Source organism: Ovis canadensis, chromosome 14 (assembly GCF_042477335.2).
Source record: "Ovis canadensis isolate MfBH-ARS-UI-01 breed Bighorn chromosome 14, ARS-UI_OviCan_v2, whole genome shotgun sequence".
In the NCBI taxonomy this organism is placed as follows: Eukaryota; Metazoa; Chordata; class Mammalia; order Artiodactyla; family Bovidae; genus Ovis; species Ovis canadensis.
In genome coordinates, this window is record NC_091258.1 from 35,098,282 (window position 1) to 35,119,493 (window position 21,212).

At 38.5% G+C, this 21,212-nt stretch overlaps 1 protein-coding gene across 2 annotated transcripts in view; it reads right to left on the minus strand.

Annotated features, from left to right (window-relative positions):
• Window positions 1-261: 261 nt before the first annotated feature.
• The window catches only part of RPGRIP1L (RPGRIP1 like), a 100,870-nt gene continuing 79,919 nt past the window's right edge, over window positions 262-21,212 (minus strand). For both annotated transcript variants that reach the window (XM_069549853.1, XM_069549852.1), the window contains exons 23-26: window positions 19,520-19,703; window positions 10,727-10,811; window positions 5,659-5,792; window positions 262-3,211 (exon numbers count right to left, since the gene is read on the minus strand). In XM_069549853.1, the coding sequence (XP_069405954.1) occupies window positions 3,099-3,211; window positions 5,659-5,792; window positions 10,727-10,811; window positions 19,520-19,703 (516 nt within the window). In that variant the 3' untranslated portion in view covers window positions 262-3,098. The remainder of the gene's footprint in view (window positions 3,212-5,658; window positions 5,793-10,726; window positions 10,812-19,519; window positions 19,704-21,212) is intronic.

The window sequence follows — 21,212 nt, forward strand, 5'->3', positions numbered from 1 at the left end:
CAATCGTGCCAGTTGGACTAAAAAAACTTATTTTCCATATCCACAGAAATGTTAATCAGATTCTTGTTAGAACATGTGTAAGAAGTGGTTTTCATTGTCATAGCTCCTGATGTCAGATTACTAAAATAATTTATGTTTTGTTGTGGGAACATGGGTGCACGCAGAGCCTTCCCAATCACACGACCACTCTCGGCCCACACTTCTTCATAATACACAGAAATTATTTGCATTTTGTGGTAATGAGTGAATGGCAGCAACAGCAAAATTTCAACGTGGCTGTTCTTTATTTGATTAAATATATTCTCTATTTATTCTTAAAAAAACTAATTTAAGTTAAATGGCAATAAACCATGATAATTTAGAAAACATGTTGAAACTGAGAGTGAAGAGAAATGTTCTCTACGTAAACCACACTGTAAACCATAAAACTTATTTTTGTCAACTGCTTCTCATGACAGTGGCTAGGAATTTGACATTTCTACTACAGTAGGCAAAAAACATGTAAAATACACTCTCCCACATACCACATCACATCTCTATTTATATTTCCAAACTAAAAGCATTTCAGCCCCCAAAAGTGCTGAGTGTACTGTGTCCGTTTACACCAAGAGCTGTAAGTTCACCCAGGCCTTACCTTAAACGGGTGCATTTGTGTGGCCAGGCCCCTCTACCCTCAAGCCATACTTAATGGAACAGGCTTGGCTCACCAAGAGAAAAACACTGCTCTTGATCCTAAAAGGTGGGGAACTGTTCAATGAACTCTGGTCAACACAAGACAAAACAAAAAGCTATTCTAGAAACCCGTGTAAAGCACCCAGGATCACTTATCCACTTCAGGGTGTGCCAGCAGTTATTCAGCTACTTATGAAAATGAGTTTTGTGAAAATTCATGTAGTTTGAGGCTGAGTATTTTAAAACTAGAAAAGGAATCTTATCTGTTATGGTACACACGAAAGTGACAGAAATGTGGCTAGTGCTCTGATGTCAGCTGAGATATATATTCTATACAGTTGACTAGATCTCAGCAGATTTATAATAAAAACTTCCCCTTTCCACTTCGAGATCATAAGAAGTCAGCACGATCCGGTCTTCTCCCTACAGAAAGGGCATTTAGTTTGGGATGTAACGTTTTAAAACAATAATACAAACCTCCTGGGAGAATACCACAATAAATGTCTCAAAAACCACTCGGTTAATCCCAGGGTATAATCCGGCTGTTTTAAATTACTGCAGGGAATATTACGGGCCTTAATGACACTGTAACTGCTTAAAGCCAAAGAAAGCTAGAAAGAGAGGCCAAAAAGATGAGCTCAGAGCCAGCTGAAGTGACAACAAACATGTGGCTGTTTACTAGGGTTGGAGAGGTTTAGTCTGCAGATGTTTGTGGTCTCTGGAAGGCTTCAGAGGAATGAGTTGTTATGAAGATTTGCCGAGTTTGATGAGAGCAAGATTCTTCTTGGAGATGGCAGGCCCCAGACAGGGAGGCCCAATGGTAGAGACAGAATTTATAGATTTCTGTGGTCAGATCATACTCTACTGGTTCCACAATGTACATCAACAAATTAATATTGTACGGATGTCATTTCAAAGCCTCTTAAAGACGAGAGTCATTATTGAAGCCATTAGAGCACAGATGGTTCAAACTATATGCAGATATTCATACTTGCATTTTTGCATTATAGCTGCTTTTTTTTTCTGTTGAACTGTAATGAATTGTCTCATAATCTATTCCATCTTCTTGCCATTAGCAGGCTTTGAATGTTCACAAATAGGAGCAAAGAACTCATTTTCCAGAGCTTTAATCACACAAAGAGGGAATGCCTAATTCTCTAAATGAAATGGTCTGTGATCACTGAAGCAGAGATTTAATATATCACGGCAAATTAGGTAGATTTTAATAAATTACTTATCTCTCTGAATACTTTACATATGCTTAAGAAGGAACATAGCCTGTTTGCAAACAGTGAAAACCCACAGCCTATAAAAATCCTTTGAAGAAAATGACAAATAAAAAAGTAAATTAAAAAATGAAATGCATTATATCCTAGACCTCTAGAGACAATTCCTTTGCAGCATTGATTCACAGCTCCATTAAAAATATCAATTAAATCCTTCAGTGAGATTGAGTAAAAGCTAGAAAATTAACTTTCTGAGCTGCTTTTCAAGGATCTGGTTATCCAGATACACTTGAGCATTGTACAAGCTTGATGTAAATTTTTAAAAAATGATAAAAAGATACTCGTTTCAGGTCTAACTAAGCATATCAAAATCTGAGTCATATTTTTAGTATTTTCTTTCTCTGCCATAAGCTAAGTTTTCAAAGTGTAAATTTCATGTATAAATATTTCTTCTTTATATACACACATCCCTGGATCCATAGACCATTACAAATATTTGAAAACAATACAAATATTAATAAGAAAAACTATACTTTTTAGGAAAGAAAAACAAAACTTGGAGTGATTTAATAAGTTGGTGCCAAGTCTCATTCTTTATATTTAATTGATAGAAACGGCATGCATCAAAGAAAATGCATACTGAGCTTTAATGTGCATAAAATGGATATTAGCATTTTAAAGAGGAAGATTAACACATTAATCCAAGTAATTTTCATATACTGCTTCTAATAAAATCTTCACAGTATAAAACTCTTAATGAGGCTAATCATAGGCATTCCATTTAGTGGGACAATTAGGGGTAACATAAAAGTATTTCTTTTTTCAGAGGTTTTCTAAGATTTATGCTTTTTTGCTTATTAAAAATAAAAATGGGAATGGCGTTTCAGTTCTTCATAAGGAAATGTTGAAAATGCAAATAGACTTTCTCATGTTATCATGTAGGTATTAATTATTGAGAAGGTGTTGCCCACTGTGGAGAACTTAAGTTCTCAAGGGGTGGCAGTCATGGGAAGAAGGGAATAGAAAAATAAACAAATGAAAAAGTATACAAAACATGAACACTTCAAACCCCAGTCCTCCCCGGCCCAGCTTCCCATGAATTATAGATTATATACACCAGAGTAATTACGGAAACCTCATCTAAGCACTTTCATGTGAGCATTTACTCAGGAGTAGGAGACGCCTCTGGAACAGTTTCTTTCAAGCCTCCAAGTCATCTCTGAATTGCTCGTAGACAGACCGTAGGGCATGGAGGGCTTCGACTGTTACCCTGAGCTTGCCGATACTTCCACCACTTGCTCTGGCATCCAAAACTAGGGAGAGAATAGCAGAAAAGTGTTAATATCATTCAACAGATTTTTCTTGAGATAAGCCTAACTGAAATAGTAGTTGAAGAGATGAAAACAGCTCTAAAAACAGCTCTATAAAAGCCCAAAATTCACTGGTATCAGAAATCTAAGAATTAAAGTTTGTCACGTGTGTATGAATGTGTATACCCATTTGAGAGGTATGATATGTAGGCATGTACGGATACACATTGCTTGTAGAGTTAAAACTAATTATCTGATCCTGACCTTTACCTAGTGGAAAGGCTATAGGATAACGATTCCCACACAGAATCAGAACTTCTTAGGAAGAAACAAAAAGTCTAAAAGGGATCAAGATATGACAGTGAAGAATTTGTTCTAACATACAGTGCTAACAAATCACAGAATGGCAACCCACTCTAAAGAAATTATGTGATCATAATTTGGAATGCTTATTTATCTTTCTAAGGAAAACATTCCATTTAAAATAATTATATGTGGGACTTGCCTGGCAGTCCAATGGCTAAGACTTTGTGTTCCAATTCAGGGGGCCCATGTTCGACCCCTGGCTGGGGAACTAGATCCCACATGCCACTAAGAGTTTGCATGCTGCCACTAAAGATCCCATATGCTACAACTAAGATGCAGCACAGCCAAATAAATATTAAAAAACAATATGTCAAATGAGAAAAAGTTAAAATGGCAGACCCAGAATCTTCAGGTCTATGGACTCGTTTTGAGGATCTATGATCAGATGTTGCAGGAAAGGAGATGTAAAATTTTTGAGTGTCAGTGGGCTTCTTTGGGAAGGAGGCACTGCTTTGAGTGGTGTGCCAAAGGGAGATTGTTTGATCATTCTCTGAGTTCAGGGGTGGCAGCGAAATGGGCTGCTGATTCAGACTCCACCCTCTGTGAACAGTGATACCTACTAGTGATTCAAGGCCAGAATTTTGGACCTGGTAAGTCTGAGAGCACTTAGGAGTCTATATAGTTTCTTTTGCTTTTTTTTTATGTGTGGTTTTCTTGAACTTTTAATGTGTGTGTGCCTAATTCCAAGAAAATTTGTAAGGAAATGTTCATATAAAACTTAATATACAAAGACTTAGGTAGAGAAATGAGCAGGAAGGGAGACTGCTGGGGCACAAGTGGTCCCCAGCACACAGAGGAGTCGTCACCTCTTCTTTGGGATGTTTCATGTCTATGTCTGCCAAAGCAATAAAAACCTGACTTGACTAGTGTTTTAGTTTTCTGACTCTTTCCCAGAACAAGGCCACAATGGCTGTCGGCATCAGGTCAATATGGTCATTTGTGGTCTTGCAGAATGAGAAGATGGTGTGTGAAACAGAACTGACTGGAGAAGAGATTAAGAATACAAAGGAGAGATAATTTTGATCCTTTTTGTCTCTTGGTTCTGGCTGTCTTTATAGGATTTAGGTTAATATTTTAATCCTCTCATCTTTTTCTTCTATGCTTGCCAAAGTTGTGACATGTATATGATATGTATGTGATGCGTACCATTTATAAAATTTCCCAGAAGAGGTTTCTAATTTGGTTACTCGGTCTAACTTGGTTAATTATTTGGCTTGATTCTGAATCTGGAGCACTGACACATATCCAGGACAAGCTTGATGGCTGAATTATGGTATAAGCAGAGTGCCTGGCACTTAAGAGGTGCTCAGTTAAGTGTTCACTTAACGCATGAATCTATGAGTTAACAAACCATTTACATTCTTCCAGCTGTGGATGGCTCTGCTGACTTAAGAAGTGAGACTAGGACTCAGCCTCATTGCTCCATTTATTGTATAGCTCAGGCCATCCCTGATTATTATTATTAAAAGTCTTGATTTTGTAAAGTACAATTCCTTCAGCAGATTCTAAATGTGTTATATAAGGATAAAGAGTAGAAATTAGGCATTGGTGGGACTCATACCTGATGAGGTGAAAGTTGAGGAGTGGACTTTTTGTAAAGAATCCCTAACTACACCCTGAATCCTGATGAGAAGCAAGTGACCAAAATGACTCAGAGTTATTAGCTGTGACTCTATCACCGGACTGTAACACTGAATTAAAGAGGAGCCTTGCAAAAGACACTGTAACGATCACTCAGAATAGCATGCCTTAGCTGAAATGAGGCTTGACAGCATGAGGCTTCTATAACCAACATTAAAAACAATCCAATGGCTAAATTATTGTCACACTCCCCGACCCCTCCATGCTAACAAAATGAGTAATTCCTTGTGAATTATTTAAAAATTTTTGTTGACTCAAAGGAAGGCAGAGAAGGAGGGGGATGCAGGGAGAGATTCCAGCTTCAACAGAAAGTTAGCTTGAGTTGCAAAGGCTTCAGCTAGTGTGTGACTCAACATCTTTGCAGCCAGCAAAAAGGTTTTAATAAAGGCTTTGGATTCCAGCAATTGCTGGTGGCACAGGCTGAGCAATACTTCCACCCGTACCATCGATATTTTGCTCGATGATGTCTCTCCCTTCCCGAAACACGTCAGCGAGGTCAACGCTGGCGATGCCAATGTCCTCACACTCCAGGTCCTGCTCATCCTCAGGAGGGTCACTGACCACAGTGAAGCGAACACTGAAGAGGGAAAGAGCAGAGAGCATCACCAGAAAGTGAGGAGACCACCACAAGCGAAACGAGACTCCTGAATGGGTGTTTTTTTAAAAATCACAAACTGTGACATTTCAAAGTTTTCTATCATTCCAATAAAAAGAAAATCATGTTAGATAAATTATTCTATGAGTGATTAGAATGACTAGCATACACCCAGACTTCACATGAACACTAATTCACTTTTCTCAGCACTGATTACCATTTATCTCTAGAATCTGAGAAAATTACTAGCCGAAGAGAAGAACCAGATGTTCACTCTATTGCACAATTATCTGATCATATTTTGACATGTCTACTGTTGAGGCTAAAAGGATCAAGGGAGTAAAGACCATGGAGGTTAGGGCAGTGTTTTCAACAGAAAAGTAAAATTTTCTATAGAAACGCACAACTTTAGAATTTCTACTAAGCAGCTTAACCAACTGTGTTCTATATATTCCGACTTATGTTAGATAAATGCTGTAGTTCTGCCCAACAGCTATATGAAATGTTTATATTACTTCAGCAATCTTTTAACTTATAATCATAGCATCCAAGTTTTATTTTACTTTTAGACATATAATTGTAGGGTTCTGATGGAACTGATTTGAATTAGTGGCTTGTGTTGAGGCCAAACACGGATTGACCAAATGACAGGAATTTACAGTTAAGTAGTCTTTTGATATGTCTTGGCAGCATAGCTTAAACCATGAATCCTTGTAAACTACCATATTAACCATTTTCAAAATGTATCCATCCCAAACCAGACTCAAACAAGAAATTTATTTCTTAGATAACATTCTTCAGTAAAAATCTAAGTCTCTGAGACATTGTGCCTTGAAAAATATGCACAGTTGAAATCCTTTCCAAATACTTACAGGTAAACATGACAATATTTTAAAATAATTTGCTAAAAATACTCAACATTTCATTTCTTTACTAAGTCCCTGCTTTTTGGCTAGCAATACATTTTGTTCAGGAAATAGAAATCGCTTAAGTTGAAACCAAAGGTAATACCTATTTACACAGTAACTGTGTAATTGTGAAGAGTACAGAATGGTCTGCAAAGTGGGCAAGATGGATATTTTATATGATGCATAAAATAGAGACATTAAGTGGTTAACAACAAAGCCCTACTGTATAGCACAGGAAACTCTGCTCAGTGTTATGTGGCAGCCTGGATGGGAGGGGAGTGTCGGGGAGAATGGATACATGTATATGTATGGCTGAGTCCCTTCCCTGTTCACCTGAAACTATCACAAATTTGTTAACCAGCTATACTCCAATACAAAATAGAAAGTTAAAAAGATTAAGTGGTTAAGGGCATCTATTTTGGGCTCAAATTTCTGCCTTACTATTTATTAGCTGTGTGACTTTGTACAAATTACTTAACCTCTCTGATCTCAGTTCCCCTATCTGTAGGACAGTAATAATTCATTCGGCTTTTGTTAAGATCAAATTAGATGATACATTAAACAGTACCTGGAACGCAGTAAGCACTGAATAAGTGTTTGCTCTTTTATTATTATTATTTTTAACCTAGGTAGAGTTCCTTAAGCCTCTCCATTTCTAAGGGGAGAGAAAAAGAAGGCATGGGAAAAGCTTGTTTCAATAGAAAACAGAGACACCCAAATTACCCAATGGCTATATCACTCAAACAAGAAGAATAATGATGAAAGATATCATCCTAAAATGAGTGTGCTTAGAAAAGCAGGAATTAGAAGTGATATTTGATGCACATTTTATACCCACAAGACTTACAGAAAAGATAGAGGCTACAAGATTATAATAATAATGTTAAGTGTTATCCTTAAATAATGTCTCATCTAAGGATAATATCTATCACTTTACAAATGTAGACTACAACTTCCACTGAATATATGAGAATTCTGAGACAAAAAGGAAAAAAAAACCCAACCCTTCTAAATGCCAACAAAAGAGCTAAATGTTAAAACAAGCAATATTTCTGGTTTAAACTCTATTGAGAGCAAAATGAGACATCAAATACAAAAATAAGAAATTAATGTTAGGCTGAAAAGGGAAGAAGGTGCACTAAGACGGTTTAAAAACTATTTAGTTCAGCCTTGGTTTAGGCTAAACTGTATATACACATACATGGACTCATATGGACACATCTTATCTTACCTTGAACCCTGTCAGACAAGAGAGGTGGAACCCTGCTTTACATGCTGAAGAGGCTTCACTAACCAGCTTAAATGTCATCTCCTTGGATTTGCCTTCATGTTATTATTATTTTCCTCACTCCTACATTTTTTGGCTGGGCTACATGGATCTTGGGATCTTAGGCCAGGGATCGAGCCCAGGCCTGGCAGTGGAAGCTTGGAGCCCTAACCACTGGACTGCCAGGGGATTCCCTCCACGTTATTTTCTATTTTAGCAGCTTGTTTAGCTTTCTCTTAGTACCTACTGTAATGTATAGTTGGTCGACTTGTTGGCTGTCTCCCTCAGCGAGATGTATATTCCATGAGTGCAGTGACTTCCTCTTATCCAGCATTTTAGTTCCTGATACTTAGGTAGGGATCATAAATGTTTGGTGAACTACTATGTGAACTGCAAAACCGAAGTCCCAGTTGAAGACTGGCTGGAGAAGGCCAGCTTTGGGCTGGGTGGGCCTCAAGATTGAGACCTCAGACGTTGCTGGCTGTCATTGAGGAAACCAGAAGACACTGAAACTCCTTAGATCATTTTCTAAAATGACACTTATGATTCTTTCCACTTTCTGAAATACTTCCTTTTTATATGAAACAGGATAGAAGAGACTAAGGGTCACCTGTGAGTTTTATGCTGGATCTGCACAGTAGAACACTTGCAGGGAAGAAATGAAACCAAAAAGGAGCCTTAAGTCAGTATCAAAACTATGACTTCAAAGAAATAGTTTTCAGACTCCCATTTCAACATGTTGCCTCACTTTTAATGTGACGCTTATCTACTTGTAAATACAGGATGGGGCAGCAACCAAAGGTGCTATATGTAATTCACAATATTATACAATGCACATCATTTTATGTGTGTCAGGGAAGTTTGGTCAAACTTATGTAGCTGTGGCTGAATATGTTATCACCAGTTTACGAGAGGGATGCTGTCTGAGCAAATGCGTTCTCATAATCTAGGAGGTATGGAAAAAGCTTGTTTCAATAGACAACAGAGACACTCAGAGTATTTATAAATACTCTGTGGCCTCAGAGTATTTATAAGAAGCAAGAACATTCACTGGAATCACAACTGTCTTTTGCCTGTGGACAATTGTAAATTCTTTTTTTTTCCTTAAGAAAACGACACTGCCTCCCGCGATGGCCCCGTCCCTCCCTTGGCAGTCAGAGGAGCTTGCGGTTGGTACTCCCAGCCCTCACTTAGCTGTCGTCAGCCCCGAGTCGGTCACTCTGCCCCTGCGGTGCCGTTTGCTGTGTGTTTCTAAAATGACACGAACATTTGTTATTTGGGGGGCATTTAGAAATTTTAAGGGAAACAATGATGGGAGAGTGGGAGTCATTATAGCTACGGTGGACTTAATTTTATTGTTTAAAGCTCAGTTCTGGACAGTGATAACGTAGCTTGTTGACCGCAGAGAAGCAGGCGATACGGCCAGTGCTGTCTAGTCACTAGTGACCTGTGATGGCTGAGGGACTGGTGGTATGTGAGGGGGCCTTGCAAGATGCTGAAGTATACAAAGTGAGTAAAGCCTGAGTGATTATCCACCGTCCCGGGAAAAACACCAAGCCTCCAAGTAATTAACAGGGTTTTCCTACTCTTTCTTCAGAATCAAGATCCAAGGAAACAATACATGTATTTCAAGGACTTAAAGAAAAAGCCCCTGTCAGATCCTAAGAGCTAAGAACTTCAGTTTCCTTTCATGAAACAGAAGATTGGATGCTAGTTTGAAAGTTCTTTTGAAAAATCTAATGTGAACATTCACTTCATGACCTCCAGGAAAGAGATGAACTTGAGTCTCTTTCTCAGGCTGGGGGCTAAGCTCAGGTAAGGCAATGAGAGGCTGTGTCTTTCATGGGCCATAAAGGCAAGGAGAAGAAGACAATGGGGAGGTCCCCCTCCAGGCTAAGGGGGACAAGCCAGAAAGGGGCACTGCTGAAGCCCCACTCAGCATTCATAGGCAGCACTGAGATAACTCCTGAGACTGCATGGATGGGAGTTCACTCAAATGCATGAACTCACTAAGATCATGTTCTTTTTCTCCTTCTCAAAAGGGTTTAACTCCTATACTGACCCAAAATGCAAAGTGCCCTGTTCAAACTGGCCGGAAAAGACATTAAAGATAACACGAAATGATGAATTATTAAACCGTTATAGTGATGTAAAAATGTGTGAAAGGCTGAGGAGCTATTACAAATAATAATATTATTATATACTTACTACTGCTTATCATGACTGCAGTGACTACCTACCGTGCACTTAAACTCTTGTGTGAGGAGCTATTCTATCCATCTAACATGTATCATCTCATTTAATCCTTACCACCCTATATGGAATTATTGTTTCCATTTTACAGGTGCAGAAAGTGAGGCACACTATGGTGGTCTGAGGTCAGACAGCTAGTGACAGAACAAGAAATTATTCTCCCGACACTGGGTCCAGAGCGCCCCCTCCTGGCAATCCTTGTTAGGAGCTTTGCAGTCACAGTGGCAGTGGGGTACTTTATATACTAACTACACTGTAAGGTCTTTTGGTTTGCAGAGCACTGTAGGACCTTTACAGCTACTCTGTATGATAGGCAGGGCTATGATATTTCTAGGAGGAGAGAGACGCAGAGAGGTCACATACTCGTTCAAGGACACAAAGCGAATCAGGGAAGTTGTGTTCTGTTTCCTTATCTTGTGCTTTTTTTTTTAACCATACCATGCTACCTTGTATAAACCATCAGGTAATTTAGAGTGCTTAAAATATACCTTCTATTAGGCATCTCTTGTTTCAGTAGTATAGCTTTCAAGATGTCTCTCTTGGCCTGGTTGTTCTCTTTATCCACGTAGATCACTAAACCCAAAAAAAAAAAAAAAAAAAAATTTCACAGGAGGCAGTCACTCAGGAAGATGCTACGTTAGTATCATTCTGTATTTGTATAAATCCCTGTTTTTAGAGATGCGTGCCACCTCGCTTGTACGCCTGGGAAAAGAAAGCAGCGCTGGAAACCAGAATCAAATCTGAATAGTCATGTGATCTAATGTCATGTCACTGGCAGGCCTATGTGCACACTGTCAGAGAAGATATGAGCAACATCTGAGAGTGCCACATCGCTGTCACTGCCTGTTAATGGCAGTGGCAGTCACGACAGTAAAAGCCAGCGGTCTTTATTGCTTTGTATTTGAGGGATTTACTGCATTTTCTTTCACCCAAGGAGCGAGTGATAATGATAATGTATGGCAGAGAGCTTGTCCTTCCTGACAGCCCCGGCAATTTAATCCTTCTTTCCTGCCATAACACGAAATAAAAGAGGCATCCTAGCGCGTTGGGTTGAGGAAATCCATAGGCTGACGTTTCTTCGTGGTTGGGTGGGGGGTACGGGATAGACTTCTGGAGGGAGGTGGAGAGAGGCTTTTTCGGGCGTGAAGTTTGTGGGTTTTAAAGGTACAGGCTGGCATGCAGGGATGTGGCTAGACTTTACTGAGCTGAAATATCAGACTAGATAACTCATCTGAGTCCCACCAGGAAGAAGACGGTGAACACGTAAAAGTAAATAAGCGTCTGCACTTTGGGAAAATGGCATCTTGGAGTGTGAACACTTCAATTTTCATCCTGCTTATTTTTTTCTCAGCTTGGCAGCCCTTCGGCCATACCTTAGCTGTGGAAGACATTTCTTTTTCAGATGCCATTATGGAGTTAAAGTCTCTCTGGTGACCAGATCTCAATTTAGAGATTATTCCTTTATCACACACAGGGTGAAAGATATCACGACAATTCTAAAGCCAGGTTTCACCAGGAACAAACATATTTTATACTGAGAATGTTTCCCTGGACAATTTGAGTTCAGTCTCAAATTATGATGCTATCAACTCATTTAATCCTTGGCTCAGTTGAGTAAAAACTGAGGACCAAAGACGGTACACGCCAGGCACTGAGTTAGGCACACATGCTGGGGGGTGCAAAGGTCTGGGTAGGGGTGGGCTGGTGGTTTAAGAGAAGGAAGAACCAAGGCCAAACTACAACTTTGAGCTTATTGTTCTTTGCATGATACTGTACTAGTGAATGTGGCCAATTATATAAGTTACTGTAATTTTTTACACAAATCGAAAAAGACAAAGGGTTCTTGTAAATTTTATAGTGTTACCTATCAATGCTAAAGTGCCATGCTTTTTAAAAAAGTCATGCTCTTTCACTATGGGAAGAGCAATGGGACCTCATTTTAGCCACCAGAACCCACTTGCCAATCCAAGAGAGTAAGAGATGTGGGTTTGATCCCTGGGTGAGGAAGATCCCCTGGAGAAGGGAATGGCAACCCACTCCAGTATTCTTGCCTGGAGAATTCCACAGACAGAGGAGCCTAGTGGGCAATAGTCCACGGGAATGCAAAGAGTTGGACACGACTGAAATGACTTAGCACACACACCACACCACATTTTATGTCTTCTGATGAGTATTTGGGTTGTTCACCTCCTGGCTATTGTGAATAATGCTGTGCTGAACATGATGTACAAACTCTGTCAGAGTCCTTGCTTGTAATTCTTTTAGGTGTGTTTCCAGAAGTAAAATTGCTGAATCTTTGGCAATTCTATGTTCAATGTTTTAAAAAAACATCTTTACCACTGAAGAATACTTTGGCTACCTGATGTGAAGAGCTGACTCTTTAGAAAAGATCCTGATGCTGGGAAAGACTGAAGGCAGGAGGAGAAGGGGACGACAGAGGACGAGGTGGTTGGATGGCATCACCAACTCAATGGACATGAATTTGAGAAAGCTCCAGGAGATGGTGAAGGACACGGAAGCCCGACGTGCTGCAGTCCACGGTGCCGCAGAGTCGGGACACGACTGAGCGACGGCACTGAAACTGGTAAAAACTGGTATAGCTGGGACATGTTTCACTTTTGCTTCATTCAGTTGACTAACACACTGTATTTCCTAGTCTCTTAACAAAGATAAAAATACTGATGGCCACTATTTAGTGAAAGACATTCATGTACTATGTACTACACTCAATATTTTGCTTATTGCAATCACATCTGTTAAGAACCAGGCTGACCCACAACTTAGATGATCAAGCAGACCTAGAGAAGCTAAGTAATTTGCCCCAAGTAACCTAGCTAGGAAGTGGCGGAGCTAGAATTTGAATCCAGGAAGGTCTGCCTCATGGCCTGCCTTCTTAACCTCTCTGCTAAACCTCTTTCTTCCACATGAGGCCAGAACTCTTCCTGTTGTTTAAGCTGCAACCATGCTGTTAGCACAGGCTGAAATGTGAGCGAGTTCCATCACTGTGTAAAGAGAAGCCACCTCACTCTCCTTTCACGCTTTCTTAAAGGGATATTGCTTTATTACATTTGGTACCTTAACCAATTCTCTTGACTGAACACTTCCAAAAATTCCTTTTCGACAAATAATAAATGCTGGAGAGGGTGTGGCGAGACGAGAACCCTCCTACACTGTTGGTGGGAATGTAGAATGGTGCAGCCACTATGGAGAACAGTATGAAGCTTCCTTAAGAAACTAAAAACAGAACTACCATATGAGCCAGCAATCCCACTCCTGGGTACATATCCAGAGAAAACTGTAATTCCAAAAGAAACATGCACCCAAATGTTCACTGCAGCACTATTTGCAATGGTCAAGACATGGGAGCCACCTAAATGTCCATCAACAGATGCATGAAGATGTGTGGGAGGTGTGTGTATGTGTGCGCACACAGTATACATACCACATCTCCCAAATAAATATATGTATATACAATGGGATATTACTCAGCCACTGAAAAGAATGAAATAATGCTATCTGCAGCAATATGGATGGACCCAGAGATTATCATACTAAGTGAAGTAAGCCAGACAAAGAAAGACAAATATTACATGATATTGCTTATATGTAGAATCTAAAAAAAAGAAAAAAAGAGAGACAAATGAACTTATTTACAAAGCATAGAAAGAAAACAAACTTACAGTTACTAAAGGGGAAAAGGTGGGGGGAGGGATAAATTAGGACTTTTGGATCAATAAAGTCACACTACTCTACAAAAAACAGATAAACAATAGGGACCTACTCTATAGCATAGGGAACTCTACTCAATATTTTGTAATAACTTATAAGGGGAAAAGAATCTGAAAAAGAAATATATACATATATATCTGTATGTTTGTATGTAATTGAATCACTGTACACCTAAAACTAACATACAACACTGTACAACTATACTTGAAAATAAAAAATTTCCTTTTAGAAAAAACTCCAGCTACACATTGATGAGTTTGGTTCTCCAAAAGTGTACCAAGTGAGAAGTACAGCTCTCCTGCTTGTATAAATGAGGCCTTCAGGAACTTAATCTATCCTAATGGCTCTTAGTCTTTAATGTGCATCAGAATCCCTGCAGGATGTGGTAAAATGCAGATGACTGGGCTCCTCTTCAACTTCTAACTCCGTAGGTATGGGGAAGGCCTGAGAATCTGCATGTCTAACATCCTCCTAGCTGCCGGTCAGGATACCATTGAGAACCAAGGTTTAGACCCTTGGTTGATTTTTGAAATCAGTTTTTTAAATTAGCTCCTTCCCTGATTTTTGAAAACGATCAGAAGCTAGTAAACATTTTTTTGTGTGTTAAACATGTGGGAGACACTTAGGTTACCTCTAATCAGCTTATGATCCCAAGAATATCCATTTGATATTCTGAATTAGGTGGGTTAAAAAAAAATCTACATTTCAAAACTTAAAATATCCATTAAAAAGCAATCCTGGTGATTATGGAATGAATCTGAACTCCCCAAAAGTTAAGATAATTACCTTTCGTTCTCATCAGAAGCTCCATGGGTTTAGGGTTTGCTAGAATTTGACATAAACTTACTGAAAGGACTGTCTCAAAAAAGAAACAAACCAGTAGTCCAAATACTTGAGGTGATCTTGAGTTTTCTACCATTAAAAACACAACCCATGTATACGTATAACTGATTCACTTTGCTGTACAACAGAAACTAACAAAGCATTGCAAAGAAACTCCAATAAAAAAACAAAAACAAATCAGAAACTACATCCCTCACGTCTACAGGTTGGGGAAATCCCTATTTTCTTTAGCAATGTTATTTGGCAGAAGAAATGCAGATAGTTTAATTATATAAGGGGGCTTCCCAGGTGGCATTAGCGGTAAAGAACCCACCTGCCAATGCAGGAGACGTAAGAGATGCAGGTTCGACCCCTGGGTCTGGAAGATCCCCTCGAGGAGGGTGTAGCAACCCCCTCCAGTATTCTTGCCTGGAGAATCTCATGGACAGAGGCACCTGGCAGGCTAAGGGTTGATAACCTTGAATCTCAGATAACTTTTGTGTTAAAGTAGTATCTCCCCTCAGTCCTCATCTTTGCCAAGGTTTTCCTCCCACCAGTAACAAAGTCTAAAGTTCTGCATCCTTTGCATCTTCTGAATTAAACTTTAATTGTTCCAACAGATGGACTGGTCAGTGCTCAGAGACTAAAGGCCTAGATCTGTATAAGACTCATAAAAACGTTGGATGATTTCATTAATCTTTTTTCCTTCCCACTGTCAACTCTCTAGAAGATGTTATTCAGCCCAGACAACATTCTTTAGATCTACCATTAATCTTATTTTTTTTTTCAACCAAACTATTCTCTTGCTCTCTCAGCCTTCTCCAAGCAACATTTTCAAGCTCAATAAAATACAACTTTTGTTTTTGCTACCGATGTCTAGCAAGTTAATTCAACTTTGATTCTTTTTTTTCCCCCTAGTGTTAGTACCCCTAAAAAAGATCTATTTTGTGTATGTGAAACTGGTACTAACACCTCTTAATAAAGACTGAATTAAGCTATGAATAATCCTGGGGATCACTAGTGTAAACCTCTCATTTTATGTACCTAATTCAGGCCTCAGTATACAGATCTCTTCTGAGTTGATTCAAGTCATACCACAGAGTAAAATCATCGCAAGGTTCAGTTCACCTCTCAATTGGTATGGTGTTCCAATAGGAGACAGCATGCACTAGCGGGCCTTTAAATTTTCTGTCTCAGTTAAAAAGTCAGTTTGGAAATAAAACTACTTTCATTAACATTTAATAAGATTTGGAAGATGTAAGGACTGCAAGGAGATCCAACCAGTCCATTCTGAAGGAGATCAGCCCTGGGATTTCTTTGGAAGGAATGATGCTAAAGCTGAAGCTCCAGTACTTTGGCCACCTCATGCAAAGAGTTGCCTCACTGGAAAAGACTTTGATGCTGGGAGGGATTGGGGGCAGGAGAAGAAGGGGATGACAGAGGATGAGATGGCTGGATGGCATCACTGACTCGATGGACATGAATCTGAGTGAACTCTGGGAGTTGGTGATGGACAGGGAGGCCTGGCGTGCTGTGATTCATGGGGTCGCAAAGAGTCAGACACGACTGAGTGACTGAACTGAACTGAAGGCTATATTATATTGACCTTTTATATCAAGTAACAAGTGACTGTTAAATCATTACAATAATTAGATGAATGAGAGAAGTTATTTATGAAGCAAAGATTCAAGGAGATTCTCCTACAAGGAAGAAGATGCAAACATATTAATTTAAAAATAAGCACTTTCAATATGTCTTCCTTAAGTGAAAAGCCTTCTACAAGGTTAATTATTTCTCAGATTTGCTGATGATCTAGGACTTCATTGTTTTAGATACAATAGATATAAAACAGCATTAATTTGCTTCTAAGCCCAAAGTACATTTCTCTCCCTTCCCACCATATAAATATCCTTAAAATTCTTTTCAATTAACCTTGAAAATTCTATATAGTCAAAATTCAATAGGTAGAAATAGAAGCTGCAGAAAAGTATAGTAAATACTTCTAAAGAATTCAATTCAAATAGATTATTGGTTTTCTTGTTGCTATCAGGTGATTATTAATAATTCATCAGAAATACTAAAATACCAGTTAGTAGTACATCTTGTAGTAAAAGGAAAATATAAAAAAAAAAAACCACACAAAAAACCAAAAAACCAAATCAGTGCCAAGTAACCAACCTGAAGTGAGTGAAAGTCGCTTAGTTGTGTCTGACTACTTGTCACCGCATGGAGTATACAGTCCATGGAATTCTCCAGGCCAGGGTACTGGAGTGGGTAGCTGTTCCCTTCTCTAGGGGATCTTCCCAACCCAGGGATCCAACCCAGGTCTCCTGCTTTGCAGGTGGATTCTTTACCAGCTGAGCCAAAAGGGAAGCCCGAGAATATTGGAGTGTGTAGCCTACCTCTTCTCCAGCAGATCTTCCTGACCCAGGAATCGAACCAGGGTCTCTTGCATTGGAGGTGGATTCTTTACCAATTGAGCTATCAGGGAAGCCCCAGCCTAGCAACTGACAAAAAGCCCAAACAGACCTAGGTCATCATGTGAGACTGAACAAAATCCAGGAAACTTGAGCATGTACCACAGGTTTCCCCAAAGAATAATGTGCATTGCTCCTTAAGCAAATGGAAACATCTGCTGTGCTGCAGATGGCCAAATTTCTCAATGCATAACCAACTTCTAAAAAACAACTTTGTTGTCAGTTCAACCAGTCTCCTGCTAACCTTTACAATGAATAATAATTTAAAAAAAGAAACAAACAGAAGAGCTTGTCTCTTTTCTTGGGAGTACCTTCATTAAAATTAGTTCAGTAACAGTTATTTCATTACTAATAAATACTGTGATTATGGCTTACTTTTCTGATACTTTGCAGTTAAAAGATCTCTAGAAAGTGTGAGGAAGTCTTTGGAAATGTTCTGTTAGATCAGGTCAGTGATAGGAAGGAGAAATCAGATTCTTATCCTGACCACACTACTTATTCCTCAAGGGACTTCTCAACCTACTTCTTAATCATAGAATGATAGACTCTGAACTGGAAGGGTTCTTAGCACCTTATTCAATAGATAAAATGGGGAATCATGAAATTTAAACACCTTGCCCAAGTTCTCATAACTAGTAAGAACTGTAGATACAAGGCTGACTAGCCCAGATCTCTACATACTCATGATTACTATCTCAAGCAGTGAACATGTTTCTAAAAATGCCAGTTGCAAAACAAACCAACCAACCATGAGCATTCACAATCCTATTGGCACAATAGTATGATTGTACATATTGATCAAAATGAAATTTACAAAACTTATGAGAAAAAAATATTGGTGTTCAACTAGCATGAGATGGCCTGTTTTGCTAAAGGCAATGCAACACTCCATCTTTCTGTTTGTTTTAACACAGGGCTTTTGAAGAACTTAATAAGCAGTCTTGATTTATGGTCATGGCAGCCTGGTAAGATTTTTTACTCCCCTCTAATTATACACTGATACCTACCATCCTTAAAATCACTCTAAAGGTGGTTCATCTAGGAATTTACAGAGTGCTTATTGGGTCTGTACTGGCCTAGCAGATTTTCATGTGAACTAGCTGATAGATCAGAGAAGGCAATGGCATCCCACCCCAGTACTCTTGCCTGGAAAATCCCATGGACGGAGGAGCCTGGTAGGCTGCAGTCCACGGGGCTGCTGAGAGTTGGACACGACTGAGTGACTTCACTTTCACTTTTCACTTTCATGCATTGGAGAAGGAAATGACAACCCACTCCAGTGTTCTTGCCTGGAGAATCCCAGGGACGGTGGAGCCTGGTGGGCTGCCGTGTATGGGGTCGCACAGAGTAAGACACAACTAAAGCGACTTAGCAGCAGCAGCAGCAGCAGCAGCAGCAGCAGCAGCAGCAGCAGCAGCACCAGCAGCTGATAGATGATAAAGCCTTAAAACAGAAAACCTGCTGGCTGTTATAAAGGGATGTGTGGGCTAAAAATGAAAAGATACTGTAAAAACTTATATCACTCAATTAAAATCCTGAACATCTAGACACTAGGAGAGATATACATGTATATATACATGTATATTGTAAAAAAACATCTATGTGACAATACTGAGCGGAAAAAAATAGGACATTCAATTGTTAGAATCATGATTAAAAAAATGGTACTTTTATTCCCCTTGAAATACATTTTTTTAATTAAATCCAACTTTAGATGCAGGTGGCATTTTTCTACTGATACTGTGATATCGCAGGAAGATCTAGAACATCTTTTTCCCACTGTTTTTGATATAACTTTAGCATTACAGTTGTCCCTTAGTATCAAGGAGGGGTTGGTTCCAGGATCCCTGCAGCTATCAAAATCCAAGGATGCTGCCATTATATGAAATGGCATAGTATTTGCATATGACCTGTGCACATCCTGTATACTTTAAATCATCCCTGGATTACTTATGAAACTTTACGATGTAAATAGTTGTGGATGCATGGTAAGTGTAAGTTTTGCTTCTTGGAATTGCTTGGAATTTTTTTCCTCAAGTGTTTCAGTTGAATCTGAAGATGCAGAACCCACAGACACAAAGGACCAACTGAACTTTAAAATTAATTTCTTAATCCTTATGCTACAGGTTTGACTTCATTAATTATTCTGATTATACTTCCATGATTTTATGTGAACATTAAACAACTGTACTTTCTTGTGTTCCTTTGGCTTCCTTCACAGATAAAAGTCTATATTATAAATACCATACCTACCATTGCTATAATTATAGTAGACCCACTGGCCGCTCTTGGGTTTGGGAAGTGACACGGGTGTCTCTTCAGCAGGAAGACTGTAGAATCTGCATTCCACAAAGAGTCGCTGGATAGTGTCATCTGCAGTTACTCGGGAATCATTAAGGCTAAGGGCTATGATCTCAATCCGGATTTTTTCTGGTGGCTGTTTAAAGAGCAAAAACAAAACACAATAAAGAAACAACAACAACAAAAAAGAACAAAAAAAATCCTTTACTCTTTTGTCACTGTCGATTTTAAATAAAACATGAAGGTACTGGCCTTCGTTGATTTCTTTTTTTGGAAGGTATTGTACCCTACAGTCTAGTTACACATGATAGATTATTCACGACAGAGAGAGAGAGAATGAGCTTCCAATGCCCCAGGGTTTGAAGTTAACAGTGTCATGGCAATAGTCTCCCGATTTACATTTGAGGCTATAAATACCCCCTAGTAGTCCATCAGGAGTGAAGATTATGAGGTCTTCATCTCCAATTGCTTTCAGAATGACACACATCAGTTGGCCTTGTTTCAAACTATGTAGTGAAATACATGTTTATCACTGCTTTTATTTTACTCTATGGTACCTGAGAAAGTTTCGGTTATTCAAAGATCAAAGCCTGTTGAACACTTTATAGCTATTATGCTAACATAAATAACTGTATGAATCCATATTAAGTAGGGCTACAGCTCATTCTCTTGTGTATTCTTCCATAACATATTTCATTTCATGAGTAATAAGTTTTCAAACAAAAGACAAATTTTTATTGAATTTAACATAATTTTCTTATACTTTATTATCTCATTTTTATAGAATTAATGAAAAAATATATTTGTATAATTTTCATCTCAATCCTTATTTAATAGATTTTAGTGTAACAAACATTATATGTGAGTCATATGCTTCCTTGAGCAATAATTTAAAACAAATGATAGACTATGACTTAAAAATTAGATCACACCAAGATAATTCCACAATTAAATGTTTACACTGAATTTAATTTTAAATGTTTACAATTAAAAATTTGTTCTTTATTCCCCCTTACTAAATCTCTCTTTATTAAATTCAGAGGTATGCTACTGTAAATTATATAACTTAAAATAATACTAAAAATCCTGATATTAAGACCTGCTTATATAACTAACTTTTAGGAATTCACTGTCAAATGTAAATCAGTGTGTAAATTCACCATAGCAATTACTATTTTGATATTTCAAAGTATATAATATAATTAATCAAACTGAAAAGCCTAAGTACCCTATTGTAGAGAATATTCCCATAAAGAACAATTTCCATTGCTGGCAAACCCCCTCAATATTTGATGAAGTAATTTTACCCCCTTCTTTCAAAAGACATTCTCTTTTATTATGTATTCTAAGACACTTTAACTAAAAACCCAAATCTGAATATTTCAATAAGGTTATTTTATTATTCAGTAGATTCATGGAAATTTTACTAGGATGACAGAGAAAATTCCACACCATTCTGTCTCCACTAATACAGGTACAAGGCTGCAGCTGGCAATATTACTAGGATTAGCATAGTATGATGAAATATTTAAGGGAAAATTTTTTCTAAAACCTAATAAATCAAATGACTGCCAAATGTCATTAAAGTGATGGTCTTTGACTTGAATATGCTTTTCATATTCAAATTTGAAAAGAAAGAGATGAA